The sequence below is a fragment of the Sorghum bicolor genome, chromosome 9, assembly GCF_000003195.3.
Source record: "Sorghum bicolor cultivar BTx623 chromosome 9, Sorghum_bicolor_NCBIv3, whole genome shotgun sequence".
NCBI classification, from domain to species: domain Eukaryota; kingdom Viridiplantae; phylum Streptophyta; class Magnoliopsida; order Poales; family Poaceae; genus Sorghum; species Sorghum bicolor.
The window spans coordinates 49,637,653-49,651,648 of NC_012878.2; the positions used below are offsets into that span (position 1 = coordinate 49,637,653).

Genomic DNA, 13,996 nt, shown 5'->3' on the forward strand with positions numbered 1-13,996 from the left:
AAGTCACAACGTAACTTTGCCATCATCTGGTACGTCCATTCTATATCCAACGTTTGATATGCTTTCCAAGCAAAAACGCAACCAACACTTGGGCCATTTTTGACTCGTATCCGTTGCCATTGGAGCAGGCTGCCGGACGTTAGTATACAACATGAACAATAAGGGGGTGTTTGGGTACAAACTCCACCATGGAGCAGCTCCGTTTATGGAGTACCTCATGCTCTCGCAACTCCACCATTTTTCCTCGAATTAAGTGCGTAGAGCTAAAACCGTTTGGCTAAAAAACATGGAGCGGAGCTGGAAAAACGTGGAGCAGTCCCAAACACGCTAAGACACAAAACGATCTTAGCACATCAAAGACGAATTAATCAGTAGCTCTCCTATTTTTATTTTTTTTTAAAGAAAAGAAAGTCTGCTTGCTGTTGACGTTAGGTAGTAATGGGCTGTTTAGGGGCGAAGCAAATTAAGACAAGTAGACGGTGGACAGCCCAATTAGCCAGAGCCCAGAACAGGAGGGGCGAATAGCACACTCCATCCTCGCCGGCGGAGACGAGCCGCGCCCGTCCGTAAATCGGAGCTCCGGCGTGGCTAGCAGCTGGTCTTCCTTCGATTCGGCGTCCTCAACACCTCACGCGCGACCAACCGCAGGTCTAGCGCGAGCTCGCAGTTCACACGGCTACAACGTCGATTCTGTGGGCGCCTCGTCTCCGATCGATTGACGGCGGGACCGAGCGTCCATGGATTCGGCAGGGCCCAGGAGGGTCTCCCTCAAAGCCCGCCGCCCCGACTGGAAATCGGAGGTTCGTCCAATCCGCCCCATGACAACCTCTCCCCGCATCCCTTGCCGGCGGTTCTTCGCTTCCGAATCCCGATTGCTGTTTTGCTACGGTGCGCTCGCCAGAGGTCTGAGACGCCATGATACTGCTCGATTGCTGGGTTAGGTCATTGGATGGCGGATGGGCGCAGGCGCGCCGCGCCGCGCCGCGCACCAGGTATTCGATCGATTGGCAGAATGGTCTGTCGGCATAGAACTGCCTGTGCGGTCACTGTATGCATCAAGCTGTCAAGTGATTATAGCTTCTTTTTAGTAATCGTAATATCAAGTGAGTTCAAATATTTGATCTCCCTTTGGACGTATGGCACCTCAGATTTGAATACTTTTCTAATTGATTATTAGTCCTGCATTCTCATTTTAAACTGCTGCCTTCCTTGCCATTTATCCATGTGTGCTTATCCCCTATTTTGCTATCAACAGCTTAGAACAAATTGCCTCAGAAGAGTTAGAAAGGACAGAACTGACTTGCTTTGGAAGATCAGGGAGCAGGGGCAGCTGCCAGCCAATGACATGGTATAAAAATTCTCCTTTTATCAGATCTGGTGAGGTGCACTTCACGTGCATCTTGCAAATTATGTGTATGTGCTATGCTTCTTTACACATTATATTATTCTCCATGTGATCAATGTGTGTTCCTGGTTCAAAGACAAAGAAAACTCAGGATAATTTAACTTCATTAGATGTTGTAATTCACTAATTCCTGAATGCTTATGATATCATCTTCCTGCATCCGATAGGCTACCACCTAGTTGAATGTTTGTTCCTATTAACTTTGCATTCTATTATGTTGTTATTATAAGCTACCATACTTTTTTCAGCCTCTAATCTCTTACCTAAGGTGGACCGTCCGAGTATTCTGGTTTGAAGCTTTATTTTCTGGACAAAAATTCTCACACTGACTGACGCAGAGGGCATAAATAGCAATGTTATGGGCTTCAGAGTTGTACAGTTATGAATGTTTGTTGGTAACGCACTAATGCACTGGCAGTGGCAGACCCAGGATTTAGCAAAGACTAGGGCCAAATTTCAGTGGCCAAGCGCCCATAGCGACACTATAGTGTTTAGTCTTCAGGATCAAGCACATAATTAGAACTGCCCTCCTCCACAAAATTAGCATTTCCATTGCTAGTGTTTAGTCCTTACTGTCACTTTGAGATGGTGGAGGACGAGGTGGTTTGCTATTCTTGTTCAGGAACTCAAGAGAAATGTGATGTTAAAGTCGAGTGCTCTTCGTCGAATTGAAATAAAAAGTTCAAGATTAGGAGTTAAAATAAAAATTAGCAGACATTATTTAAACTCTTGAAATCAAGAAAAGAAATACCTTCACAAAATCGCAGGTAACTCTTCCTCTGCTGTCTGTTCGGCTGCTCAGCCTATAGGAACGTTGTCTCTCAGGACTCAGGCGTGGGACGGCGGTCGACGCTCGGTGAGCTAGGATGACGCCAGTGCAGGCAACTGGCGCAAATGTGCAGGCACCGCGAAACTTAGGGGCAGGGGCCAGTCGAGGGGTGAGGCTCGGTGCCGCAAGCGTGACGGCGGCCGCCAGCAGGCCGCAGGCGGGGGCCGCCGGTGCCGAGAGGGGGTGGGTGCCGCAGCGCCGGTGCCAAGTGCGAGAGCGAGCAGGAGGCGGGAGCGGCTGGCGGCGGGGTGAGCGAAGCGAGGGAAAAGCCGCGAGCAACGCGTGCGACCGAGCGACTTCGTGGTCTGCCGCTGGCCGCTGCCCTACTCTTCTCCTTACTGGGCTGTTCGTTCTTGGGCCAAAATTGAAAACTTGTTCCTAAAAAATTTGGGCCACGACTAGGGCCATGGCCCTACTGGCCCTAGTCCTAGGCCCGCCCCGGTGCACTGCATCACTAGTTGTTGGTGAATAAATATTCACACTATAATCTTGTTCCAAGCTCTCCCATTACTTTTGAAAACATTCATGTTAAAATATAGATCTTTTGAAGCTGGATGTGAATAACAAAACTGAAAAGTAAGCTTATTGCCAACCCCAATTGACAAATGTGTACTTCTATATTAGCATACTTCACTTATATATGTTGCTTGAATATATTTCCATTTGTGTTAATACCTGATTCATCTACATATGGTAACTGACAGGAAAAGGTTGAATCTGCTGTCAGGAACATCATCTCTGATGAAATAGAGAAACTCAAACAGTCCAATGAAGGAAAAGAGGACCAAGAAATGGATGTCATATGGGAATATCAAGGACCGCAGGCTGCTGAGCCTGCTGAAGTTGAAAGTGAAGATATATTGCTTGAAATGGAAAGACTTCTTTATGAAGATATTAGAGAAGAACAAATCAGAAAACGTGTGGTACCTATAACTTCTGTTATTGCTGGTGTTTAGCTGCAAAAACAACCTGATCAACTTTTTTTTCCTAGTTGTGCCAATTCTATGATATTTATTTTAATCATTGGTCTGGAATTTCTTTTGTCAGTTGTTTAACTAGTTGTTAACCGTTGCAGAACTAGAGGCACTTGATGAGGAAGATGCATATTTAGCTCAAACTGTTTTTGATCACATGCAACTAAATGACAATGAGGTATTTAGATATTTGGAGGTTTTGGAAGTCTTCTTGATCAAGTGTTTAAAAATACTCTTCTCATATGACTGGTTCTGTGCTTGGTGCTATATTGGCTCATGCCTACGTGGTCTTTTAGGGGCACATGTTTCAATTTCCTTTATGATTATGTGCTTCTTCAGCAATGGAACAATGTTTTTCTCTCATAACAAATCAGCATCAGCAACAGTCGCAGAAACCATCAGCCGAACACTGTTCCAAATTATAAGACGTTTTGACTTTTCTAGATACATTGTTTCTATTCTAGACATTGTGTATGCCTAAGTGCATAACAAAAAGCTACGTATCTAGAAAAGCCAAAAGTCTTATAGTTTGGAATAGGGAGAATACTTGTTAAATTTGCACACTTAGACTGGGATATGAACTTCAGACCAAGGCCAATACTGACGCAGATCATATAGAACACCAGGGAGTTGAAACTAATATCATATAGGAAATTACTGAACAACAGGCATGTCAGCATGAGCAAAAGAATGTGACTAACAATCATTTCTGCATCCATAGAATTGGTTGGATGCACTTTAATGTATTGAGTCATGAATAATTCTAGGCAATTTCAGAGAGTAGAAACGTAAAATTACTGTTTCTTTTCAGTTTTCTAGTGTATCTGTGTTATATCTTCTGGAGCAATTTGTCAATGCAGCTCTGTCCTTATTGTTATACTAGACTGTAAGAAGCATGCCCTTGCTTTTTGTGCATAATTAGCATTGTTTTATTGCACCTCAAAGAAATAATGTGGCATATTTTTGACCAGATGTAAAGGTGCAGATGTGTTTTTCCCTTTCTTTTTAATAACTTGGTGTTTTGGATGGATTGTGTCGTTTGTATTACATATGTAACACAGCTGTTCATATGACTGTCATATTTGCCATTTGTGTTGTTGTTTGCTCAGTGACTTACAATATATGCTATAATCATTGTCAGGCTGCTGAAACTGCTAAGCTCTGGTGTCCAGTATGCAAGCGAGGAGATCTACGAGAAGCACATAATCTCATATATTGCACTCTCTGTAAATTACGACTTGACCTAGGAGAAGATAAGGTAGTTTGTATTTGCGTATATGCAGGTTGTCTTTATAAATTATTTGGCAAAAGACAGTTAGGGAACCTAATTGTTTCTATTTGCCCCTCATCAGATGATGCTGGAGTTCTTACGAGAACGGTTGGCCAATGCGCATACGGATCACTTCGACAGAGGATGCAAATCAGCACCCAAGTTCTGTTTGCAGACTATGTTTGGCTTGACTGCACTCTACATACAGTGTGAAGAATGCAGCACATTTGATATTGTGGTATAATGCTTCAACAGAGGAAAGGAAAGAATATTACAAAACCTACCTGAAGTTGTTCCATCGTTTCATGTTAGATTAGCTGGTTAAGTTATGAGAAGATGGGCTGTACATCAGAAAGGTGGCACAAACTCAGCACCCAGAACACGTTCATCCATGCAAGCTTCGAGTGAAAACAATCGACATACATACATATGAAATTTTCATGTATGTCTAACTTAAATGTTGCTGGTTGTACGGTGGGTAGTATATATGCACTTGACCATGGTCAACATCTTGTTGCCAGTTTACTTAACGTTGAAACTGCGACTACATTGAACAGTATTAACAGAGATGTTCATTTATCTGATGATGCTGTGAACTCAGTGTCGAGGTTTATGTCTTTGGTCTTCCTTTTCACTTCAGTGCGCAGAATATGACTTGTTTCATTTGCAGTTTGTGCAAATGCGTGCTAATTGTGTGTTCAAAGCAAATATTGTTGCTGATAGGAGTGTCGGAGAGTCTCTGTTGTTTATTGATAGCTAGTAGTCGAAATCCTTTGCAATTATATATTTTACCATCTGTTGACTTTTTGTAGTTCTACTTCTTTCTTCCTGCCACTTTCAGTGTCATCATCCAAAGCTGCGTTATCATGCCAAAGGAAGGAATGCATGCAATATTGAATTGATCTGAATTTGAATTCGTCTTTGTGCTAGCTCGGCATTCTTTTGCAGGTCCACCTCAGCAGCTTGCTGCAGCAAACCTACATAATTCGGCCACATCCACATGCGGGCATGTCGTGTCCATCTTAATGTCTTGATGTAATTTTGAAAAGATCATGATGGATCACCAAATCCTTTTCTATAAATAGCATAAAGAATGGTCGGCGAAAAGGTATTGGTTAATTAGAAGTTAGAGTCATTCTCAAGTCAACTAAAGGTTTCTTTGGTAGAGCTTCTCTCATTTATTTTTAGCTCTAGTTCCATGATTCTTTGATAGAGTAATTTTAGTGGGTTAGATACAGTGAGAATTAATCTAGTGAGGATTAAATGGGGGAGCGGTGATGAGCTGGTCTTTTTTAACTTCTAGTGTAAATGGAGAAGCAATTTTGGTCGGATGTTCACCAAAATATAGTTATGTTTGACCCCTTTTGCTGTCTAGAAGCGATTCTCACAGTAAATTTTGGAGCTGGAAGCGCTCCCAAGTTCCAAACGGCCCTAAACCCAATTCTTCAATCTTGGCAAACTGCTTGAAGCACTTTGGACAATTCTCCAAAGCGAGAACAAGCTATACATGGAAGAGAATATCAAACGAGATGTATATAAACATCTGATTTCTTTGGTAAATAAAGAAGAGACGTTGATTTGTTCAGGATAAGAATGACGCTGCCATTAAAGAAGAAGATGATGTTGCTTGATGGCCACTTCTTAACCACCATCACCTGATAGGCCCTGTCTTCTCTTTCCAGCATATGGTTAAACCTCTTTCTTTTTAAAGAAAAAACGAAAGGTTAACTATCGGTCTATATTAATATAGAAGGTGAAATTAAAAAGGAATGCATTTACATCACACACAAACACAGCACCAACACGCAAACTATCGGTTGATCTTCTCTTCGGTTTCAGTGTGGTTAGTTACCGTATTTCAGTCGATGCTGAGCTGAGTCCGGCGACGTATTCAGTTGACGTGGCCCAATTTTTTTACGACCAACTTGGGTAATGTAGGCAATACATCAAAGATCTATGATCCAGTCAAGACATTTTTTTTTCCAAAACATATGCTGAAATCCTCTGCAGCAGGGTTGCGGATAAATAAAATGTTGTTTCCTTCATACAACGTCGAGAAGACTAGGCAACAATGAAGAAGTTAGGCGCAGTATCACATTCAAAAAGACATTGGGATCGTCACAGTTCACACCAGTCGTTCCAATGCCACTAATCTTGGCGTTACATTAATGGAGTAGTGCAAGAGGAACAGCCGATAAACATGAAGCCTCGATGGAGTCATGTACAGTAGAATTTTAATCTCCTCTTCAGACTGGGAAAGCATTCATCCATGCTGAGTAATCAAAGTACAGTAACGATGTAAAATTTTCCATACGCTAGAAAAAATGACTTCGGAAACAATGCACTGAATTCTTCCTCAATCATTCTTTCCTTCCAATAAGGCATAAGCTGAAATAAGTTGACAAAATACATAGATGCATGTCCCGAATATTGGAATTGGAATAATGTTTCTCTCTCAAGTGGTCAACAGGGTTAATTTCGGATCATCAGTTAACAAATGGGTGGTGACGGCGGTAAAAAGAGGCTAAGGCGGATGACAGGAGGAGAAAGCGATTCGAGTAGACCACACGCCAAGCAATTGATATTCTACGAGTCACATGATTATTATTTTATTTTTGTTTTTATTTTATATATTGATGATTATATCTTGAAATATATGTATCTTTGGAGGGAAAGAGTCATCCAGCTAATCTCATTCACAGACCAAATCGCATCGGCTACTACGTACCAGCACACAGCTAGAAAACAAACACCATCAAATCATATATATACACTTTCATGGGAAGATCCAAATGGCAAAATCAGCAAACAAACGAGTGTAAGGTGCCGTCTCCCGTCTCACTCACAGAAGCCAAGTCAAACACGAGTTCGGAACTAGTGCGAAGGACTGAGTACCTGAAATGCATGGTCATTCATCATCATTATGTATTTCCAGCTGAAATTACCTTCTTCTTCTTTTTTTGCTAAGAACCTGGAAATCAGCTAGCCATTTGAATTTAGCGTCCCCTCTGACCTCTAGATTCGAAGTGTGTCTATGATTTTTTTCAAGCTTGTTAGAACATCAATAGTTCTAAAAAAACTTCGAAATTAACGAGTTTTTCAAGTGGCGAAAAAAGCAGCTCATTTTGCTGCCTTTGTCCAACAATGTTCAAGAACTTACTCTAAAAAATAAAAAAGTAGGCCTATTTAAAATTGTTTGGCACTAAGTTCGATCCTTGTATGTGCACTATATTCCAGATTCCACTCACCATCTCTTGCCACACCACCATCGCCCCCAACCACCCTCACACATCCTAGGCACCCACAAAATGGATTCCTCACTGTCTAGCAGCCACGCCCCACCCCCAGACACCAGGAGTCGTGACATATTTTTACTGTTTCACCCGATACTTAGAAATAATAATTATGCTTTCGACTTGTTGTAATAAACTTAGTTTGTTAGTCATGGTGGCCCTTCGTGGTTTAATAATAATGATTAAAGTGGAACCTTTCTTAACTATAGTTTTTTTGTTTTGCTATTTACACTGTTTATAGGTTTATGTTGCTGGATTTTATACTCAAGTTTGAGGGAAAGGACAATTAGTGACATCCTAAGATTTTTTTTGACGCTTCGAGTGTTACAGATTTTGGTATGTACATTTTAGAGGCCATTAATTTTTAGGTTGTCTAATTCACCTCTCCCCTCTTAGTCAGTGCCACAGTATCTTCATGTATGGTTATTAAGCTTTGAATGTCAAAGGGTGTCTACTACATTGGCCTCTAGCGTTGAATGTCTAAGGCGTAGCGAAATTCATTAAGCTTTGGTCAACGCGAGACGAAACTAACCTTGAGGTATATATTATGGCGCGTGTCCTTTCTTCTTGCTTGGAATGGTGGTGAAAGCATTCCTTGCTCTCCCTTTGCTCTAGTTCCAGTAAACTTGAAGCCTAGCTCAAAATTTCACTAGAGCAATATTAGAGATGATGAATAATTTATAGCACATGGAAGCTCGTCCACGCAAGGATGAAAAATGTGTGGTGTGTGTGTGTGAGAGAGAGAGAGAGATGTTGACGAGGGTTTGTCCGCGACATGATTAAAATAAAATAAAAATATCTTCACCATGTTATAAATTTGTCCTTTTTGTTTTATTATTTACCTATGTTTAGCAAATCCCTACATATAATTTTAAGTTGTGATAACTATGCTTTTAGTTAGGTTTCATTTAAGTATGCTTTACTTGAGTAGTGTTTGGTTTAGGAGATCATTTGAGATAGGCTGGGACGATCCTGAGATCACTAGTGTTTAGATGAGAGGCAGCTAGGGTGGGTCGGTCCCTAAGGGGAATATACCCCTTAGATTTGAGATACCCTCATCCCACGAAATTGAGGAGACGGGGTCATCAAAGTACACTGCGTGGTCCTCCGTCTTCGTGCTGGGAAGCACAGGGGAGCAGGTAGACGGTGGCGTCTAGAGCGAACAGACATGGTCCTAGTGCGGGCGGACGCGGCTCATGGGGTAGGTGGCGGTGGCGCCTAGCGCGGGCGACCGCGGCCGGCCAAAAGCGAATACGGTGCGGGGAGAAGATAACCATCTCTTATGGGACCCACTGCTGACGGTGTTAAATTTCCTTTCATCCTTTGTCCCTTCAACCCTCCTAAACCAAATAGAAAACAAGAACTCTCCCATCCTATCAACCAAACAGATAACCAGAACCCTAACATTCCTAAAATCTGCCCCCTAAAAACTGACCTTATATGTCACAAGAGGAGTGTTGCATAGAAGGTAGGAGCCAACCAAACCAAACCAAACCAAACCAAACCAAACTGCCGTCAACCGAGACCAAAAACTGGTGTGGTGAGAAGTGACCGAACACAACCATTTCCCACCAAACCCCGTTCACCTCACACGTCGCGATTCTCTCTGATGGAAGGCCTCATCCCGCTGCTCTACAAGGCCATCAAGGACCGGCGGAGCAACGCCGCCGCTGCCGCTGGCGGCGGCGGCGGCCGTGCCTACCGCACCGGAGGTGCGCTCCCTTCCTCCGCGCCCGTGGACCTGGACGACCCCGAGCAGAGGAGGCGGTGGCTGCAGCAGGAGCTGCGGTCCCCGGTCCACGCGGCGCCGCCGTCGGCCGAGGGGGCGTCGCTGCTGCACCGGCGGAACCTGTCGCTGGAGGAGCTGGCGGGCGAGGTGGGGCTCTCGCCCGACCGGCGGCTCGTCCGGGTGCCGCTGCCCAAGGCCAGGAGCCTCCGCGCCTTCGCCTGCATCGGCGCCGCCTGATCGCCGCCTCAATCGAGCGCACGCGCTGGCGCTGGGCGGAGGCACCATTCGTACGTTAGGATTGTTCAATAGGATTGTTCATGAGCGTAGCAAGTTCGTCAAGTTTACGTATACAGTGTATAGGTGTTGTTATCAATTAAATGTTGGGATTGGAGAACTCGAGATTGTATATGCAAACTAGTGCCCTTTCTTTTAATTTCGGTTTGTTTTCACGTTCTTGGTGAGATCGAGCAACAGATAGTAGCGGTGATCTTTTCGTGATTCTTCTCGCCCAGTTGTTAATAACTAGCAGTAATCATTGTTAAAGATGGCAACTTTTGTTCAGGTTTCTTTGATTCGAGTTCAAGCGATCCTGCCATAATCTTGCACCCAGACTCAACCTGGCAAAGTTTGCACAACAGCCAGCTTGATTTAGTGCTGGTTTGGCACAAATAAGCTGTTGTGAGCTGTTTTTTTTTATCAAATACTTATTTTTGAAATAATTTATTTTCAAAACAGTTTTATAGATAAAATATTTTTTTCTCTTCTCATGAGAATATGAAACTGAAAAAAAATAGTTTATCATGGTTCTCCTTTTCATTTTTCTCTTTATGTAAGCTATTTTACTAAAAATTTTTCTAAAATATCTCAACTCACCTAAAAAATTGCTTATAAATTTATTTTAGAAAAAAAAATTACTAGTGAAATTAAGCAGTGCCAAGGTAGCCTTAATTTGCAGCAGTATGTTTCCACTCGGCGGTGGGCACACCGATCTCGACCGCATATGAATAAACAACGATTTCTTCTGCCTGTAGAGATTTCTGGTAGAGATTTTCTCTCAGGCTCAAAAAAACGCCAAATTAAAGCGTTACCAGTATAGCAGTAAACAACTTACTTTGGCCCTTTCTTGAGGAAGCTCCAAAAGACCAAAACCTCCACTCCCTTCTCATTTTGCTTTTCTCTCTCTCATTAGGCGTGCGTGAAGCTAACGTAGCGGCGCAGGTTTGCGCCGAACAAGCCAGTTCATATTCGTGTCTATCTTTAATTGAAGTGCCATACCCACCATATCTCTTAGATAGAATATAATAAATACGATCACCAATAAAAAGAAACAGAATATAATACGATTTTCCCCAGTAGAGAGAGAGAGAGAGAGAGAGAGAGGAAAACAAAACCTTTCGAATTTCCAAACACCAGTCTGCCCCCGTTTTGAGTTTGCTGCATTTTCAGAGAAATCTGCGTCTGTACACAACTGTGCCTGCCTGGCTAGTTGATCTTGTTGTGTCTGCTAGGCGATGGAGAAACGGAGGCGACGTGACCGGCCCGGCCCATCAGTGAGCCCAGCAGCAGCCGCCGCCGCCGCTCCACGCGCTACTGGGCCGCATTGATGACGAGCAAGAACCCAACCTGGGGGGTTGGTGGGGATCGGGGATGCATGGCATGAGCGACGTGTGAGCTGGCTCCCGGGTAACCGACGGTCCAGCAAAGCCATGCAGGGGGTGGCGACGCATCGGCAACGGGCATTCCAGTTCCAGTAGTGTAGCGCGCAACACAAGTGTCGGTACATGGGCCGCTTGCGCTTGCAGAGTTGGAGCTGCGACTGCGAGGCTCGTGTGACCATCGCCAACCGTATTTGTCCACATACGGGGGGGGGAAAAATCTCAGTGACACCCCTCCCCGGTTAATGACTTTCCGCGTAATGGGATCCTAGGCGAACTTGCATTGCGACCCAAACATCACCCGCAATTCCCCATTTTACCCTGTTCACACCTATTAAACCAAGCCACCATGGACGGAGGCTGCACACCAAAACACCCAGAGAAGAAGATACTCCACGGTGCAGAGAGAGGGAGAGGGAGAACGGGCGTGTACCTGTGTGGGGGAGGGCTGGGGGTAGGGATCCTCCTCCTAGTGAACGAGCATGTCGCCGAGGGAGTGGATCCACGATGTTGGCAATGGTCCCTTCATCGGGGTCATGATATTCATCGTGATGATCACGGTTGGATCCGTGCTCTTTGCCAAGTGCTGTGTTGGGGATCGGGCGTTTATGCGCACTGGGTATGACTTTGAAGGCTATGTGATGCGTAAGTGCCCCGTTTGTGTCGGCCTTCCCAAGCCAACACATCCCCGTGTAAAGGAGGTAGATCCTCTTCAGATGACTGAGATTACAGTGGAAGAGGCGAGGACATCAGAGCCCCCTGCTCCTCCTCCTGCTACTGCTGCACCTCCTCCTCCTCCTGCTGCTGCTACACCTGCTCCTCCTCCTGCTACATCTGCTCCTCCTCCTGCTGCTGCTGCTACACCTGCTCCTCCTCCTACTGTAACTGGAGCAGTACCGGTAGCTACCAAGGAGGATGAGGAAGATGAGATCAACGAGGATGAGGAGGAGGATGATGAGGAGGAGGAGTTTGATTTTGATGCATATGAGGAAGCGGAAGCTCTAGGCCGTCTATGAGCTAGGTTTGCAAAATTTTTGGGGTTCCTTGAAACTAGTCTTCATGTATTTTTTAATATATCTTTTTGGAAGGCATTCAAGGGTCAACAAATTTGATCTTGGAGGATCGAGAATAATGATAAGAATTGGAAGTGTTATTAATTTTCTTATACGTGTGGTTGGGTCATGGAATGATTTACCTCTTTGTATTCATCTATCGCTTAATTCAAACCATGAGAGATTGGTTCGCGCCATCTTGATCTATTTAGCGTCGTTGGATTAAGATCTGGATTGCTAACGCGAGCGCGGGAGCGATGCGTTTGAATAATATGCATATATACGTGGAATTTACACTTTGCCCCCTGCTCAGACAATAAATTCTAAATTTGAACCACGAAAACTTCTTAATCGATGCCACCTCACACTCTGAGTATTATAAAACACATCTAAACACTGTTTAAACTTGATCTGTTGGATGAAGAATAATGAAAACTGAGAGTTTATCAATTATGTTTGCAGGTAAACTCTAAAAATATATTTATTGAAGCTTATTTGGTATTGAAAATATTGTTGTTATCTTTCTACAAATATGGTTAAACTTATGATGATTTAATTTAGAATAATTAAAAAAATCTATTATATTTTAAGACAGATGGAATATGTATCTATGTGCCATAAATTGTTTATATTCTAGTGTTCATGTGTTGCATGCCTCAAAAATTTTAGAGGAATGCATCTTGATCTATTTTGCATTATTTGGATTAAAATGGGTGACTAACGTAGGTGCGCGGGATCGGTGCCTCACATGTAAAATCGCTCCACATATATGGCACCTATACTTTCTTTCTTTTTTGAAACAAGCATCTACACTTCTAATTTTACCCTACTTCTTAATTGATGCCACTGAGTATGCAATTACCTCCTCCTTGTCTAAAATAAAGTTACTTGTCTAAAATAAAGTTATTCTAGTTATTCCTGTTGAAGTGATGTAGTGGTGAGCCCTGCCCTCGTGAATACGGAAAACATTTTGTTCCCACATAGCCGATGGTGTTTATGACTTAGGAGGGGCAAGCCTTACACTTACTCACCAGTACATTGCCGATTTATAACGCTATGGTTTTCAAAATTTACTGATATTTTCATAAAAAAATTATGTTATATTATACTCTGCAACGTGACACTCTGCAAGGAACATAATAATTTGGAAGGTAATTAATGCATTGAGTGACAGCCCAGCATGATTTGGAAAATAATCAACATGTGTGGTCAACACAATTAATAACAATAAGTGAGTTGGAAGGAGTTTGATGATCCAATATCTAGGGCCATTAGATTTGAGGAAACTATACGACCATGTTCCAAAAAATCATCTCAATACTTTCAATATATTTGATCGGTGAAGTATTCTTGGGTTAGAAAAAACAGTGCACATTAAGGATAGGCACTTTCACGCTGTGTTTTTTTTTTTCTGTTGTGGCCACGTTTTGTGTAACTATTGTGGTAGAAGGCTTCAACCTTGCGGGATGAAAGAATCCATAAATTTCGTTTCCATATATGGAGTTGGATCTACTAAAGCTCTTTGCAACCACTTGGTTAGCTTTAGTCCCTTATTTAATTTTTTTCTAAAACTTCTTATTTTCTTAAAACTTTTCGTAAAAATCTAAGACACACTTTTATGTATTTTTTAAAGAAAATGAACGGAGGGTGCTATAAATCAAATAAAGTAGAGATCTGTTTCGTACAACTTGTAAGTTGCTTATGATCAAAATAAGTTGCCACTAGCCAAATGATGCATTTTTTTTACATTTTTTAGCCACAGTTCTGACTACATCACCTATTAGTACTG

At 42.9% G+C, this 13,996-nt stretch overlaps 3 protein-coding genes across 4 annotated transcripts; all 3 read left to right on the forward strand.

Annotated features, from left to right (window-relative positions):
* On the forward strand, nt 461-5,095 carry LOC8085144 (RPA-interacting protein). 2 transcript variants are annotated; one of them, XM_021446850.1, is made up of 6 exons: nt 461-800; nt 1,256-1,348; nt 2,939-3,152; nt 3,310-3,386; nt 4,350-4,469; nt 4,561-5,095. In XM_021446850.1, the coding sequence occupies exons 1-6, from the start codon at nt 738-740 to the stop codon at nt 4,720-4,722; spliced, it is 729 nt and encodes a 242-aa protein (XP_021302525.1). In that variant the 5' UTR covers nt 461-737; the 3' UTR covers nt 4,723-5,095. The 2 variants fall into 2 exon arrangements, with proteins under 2 accessions (XP_021302525.1, XP_002439809.1); XM_002439764.2 differs by having other exon boundaries at nt 463-800; nt 4,350-4,466.
* On the forward strand, nt 9,150-9,866 carry LOC8076964. Its single transcript, XM_002439765.2, has one exon. The coding sequence runs from the start codon at nt 9,381-9,383 to the stop codon at nt 9,735-9,737; it is 357 nt and encodes a 118-aa protein (XP_002439810.1). The 5' UTR covers nt 9,150-9,380; the 3' UTR covers nt 9,738-9,866.
* Nucleotides 11,526-12,301, forward strand: LOC8076965 (proline-, glutamic acid- and leucine-rich protein 1). The gene has a single exon (XM_002439766.2). The coding sequence runs from the start codon at nt 11,638-11,640 to the stop codon at nt 12,169-12,171; it is 534 nt and encodes a 177-aa protein (XP_002439811.1). The 5' UTR covers nt 11,526-11,637; the 3' UTR covers nt 12,172-12,301.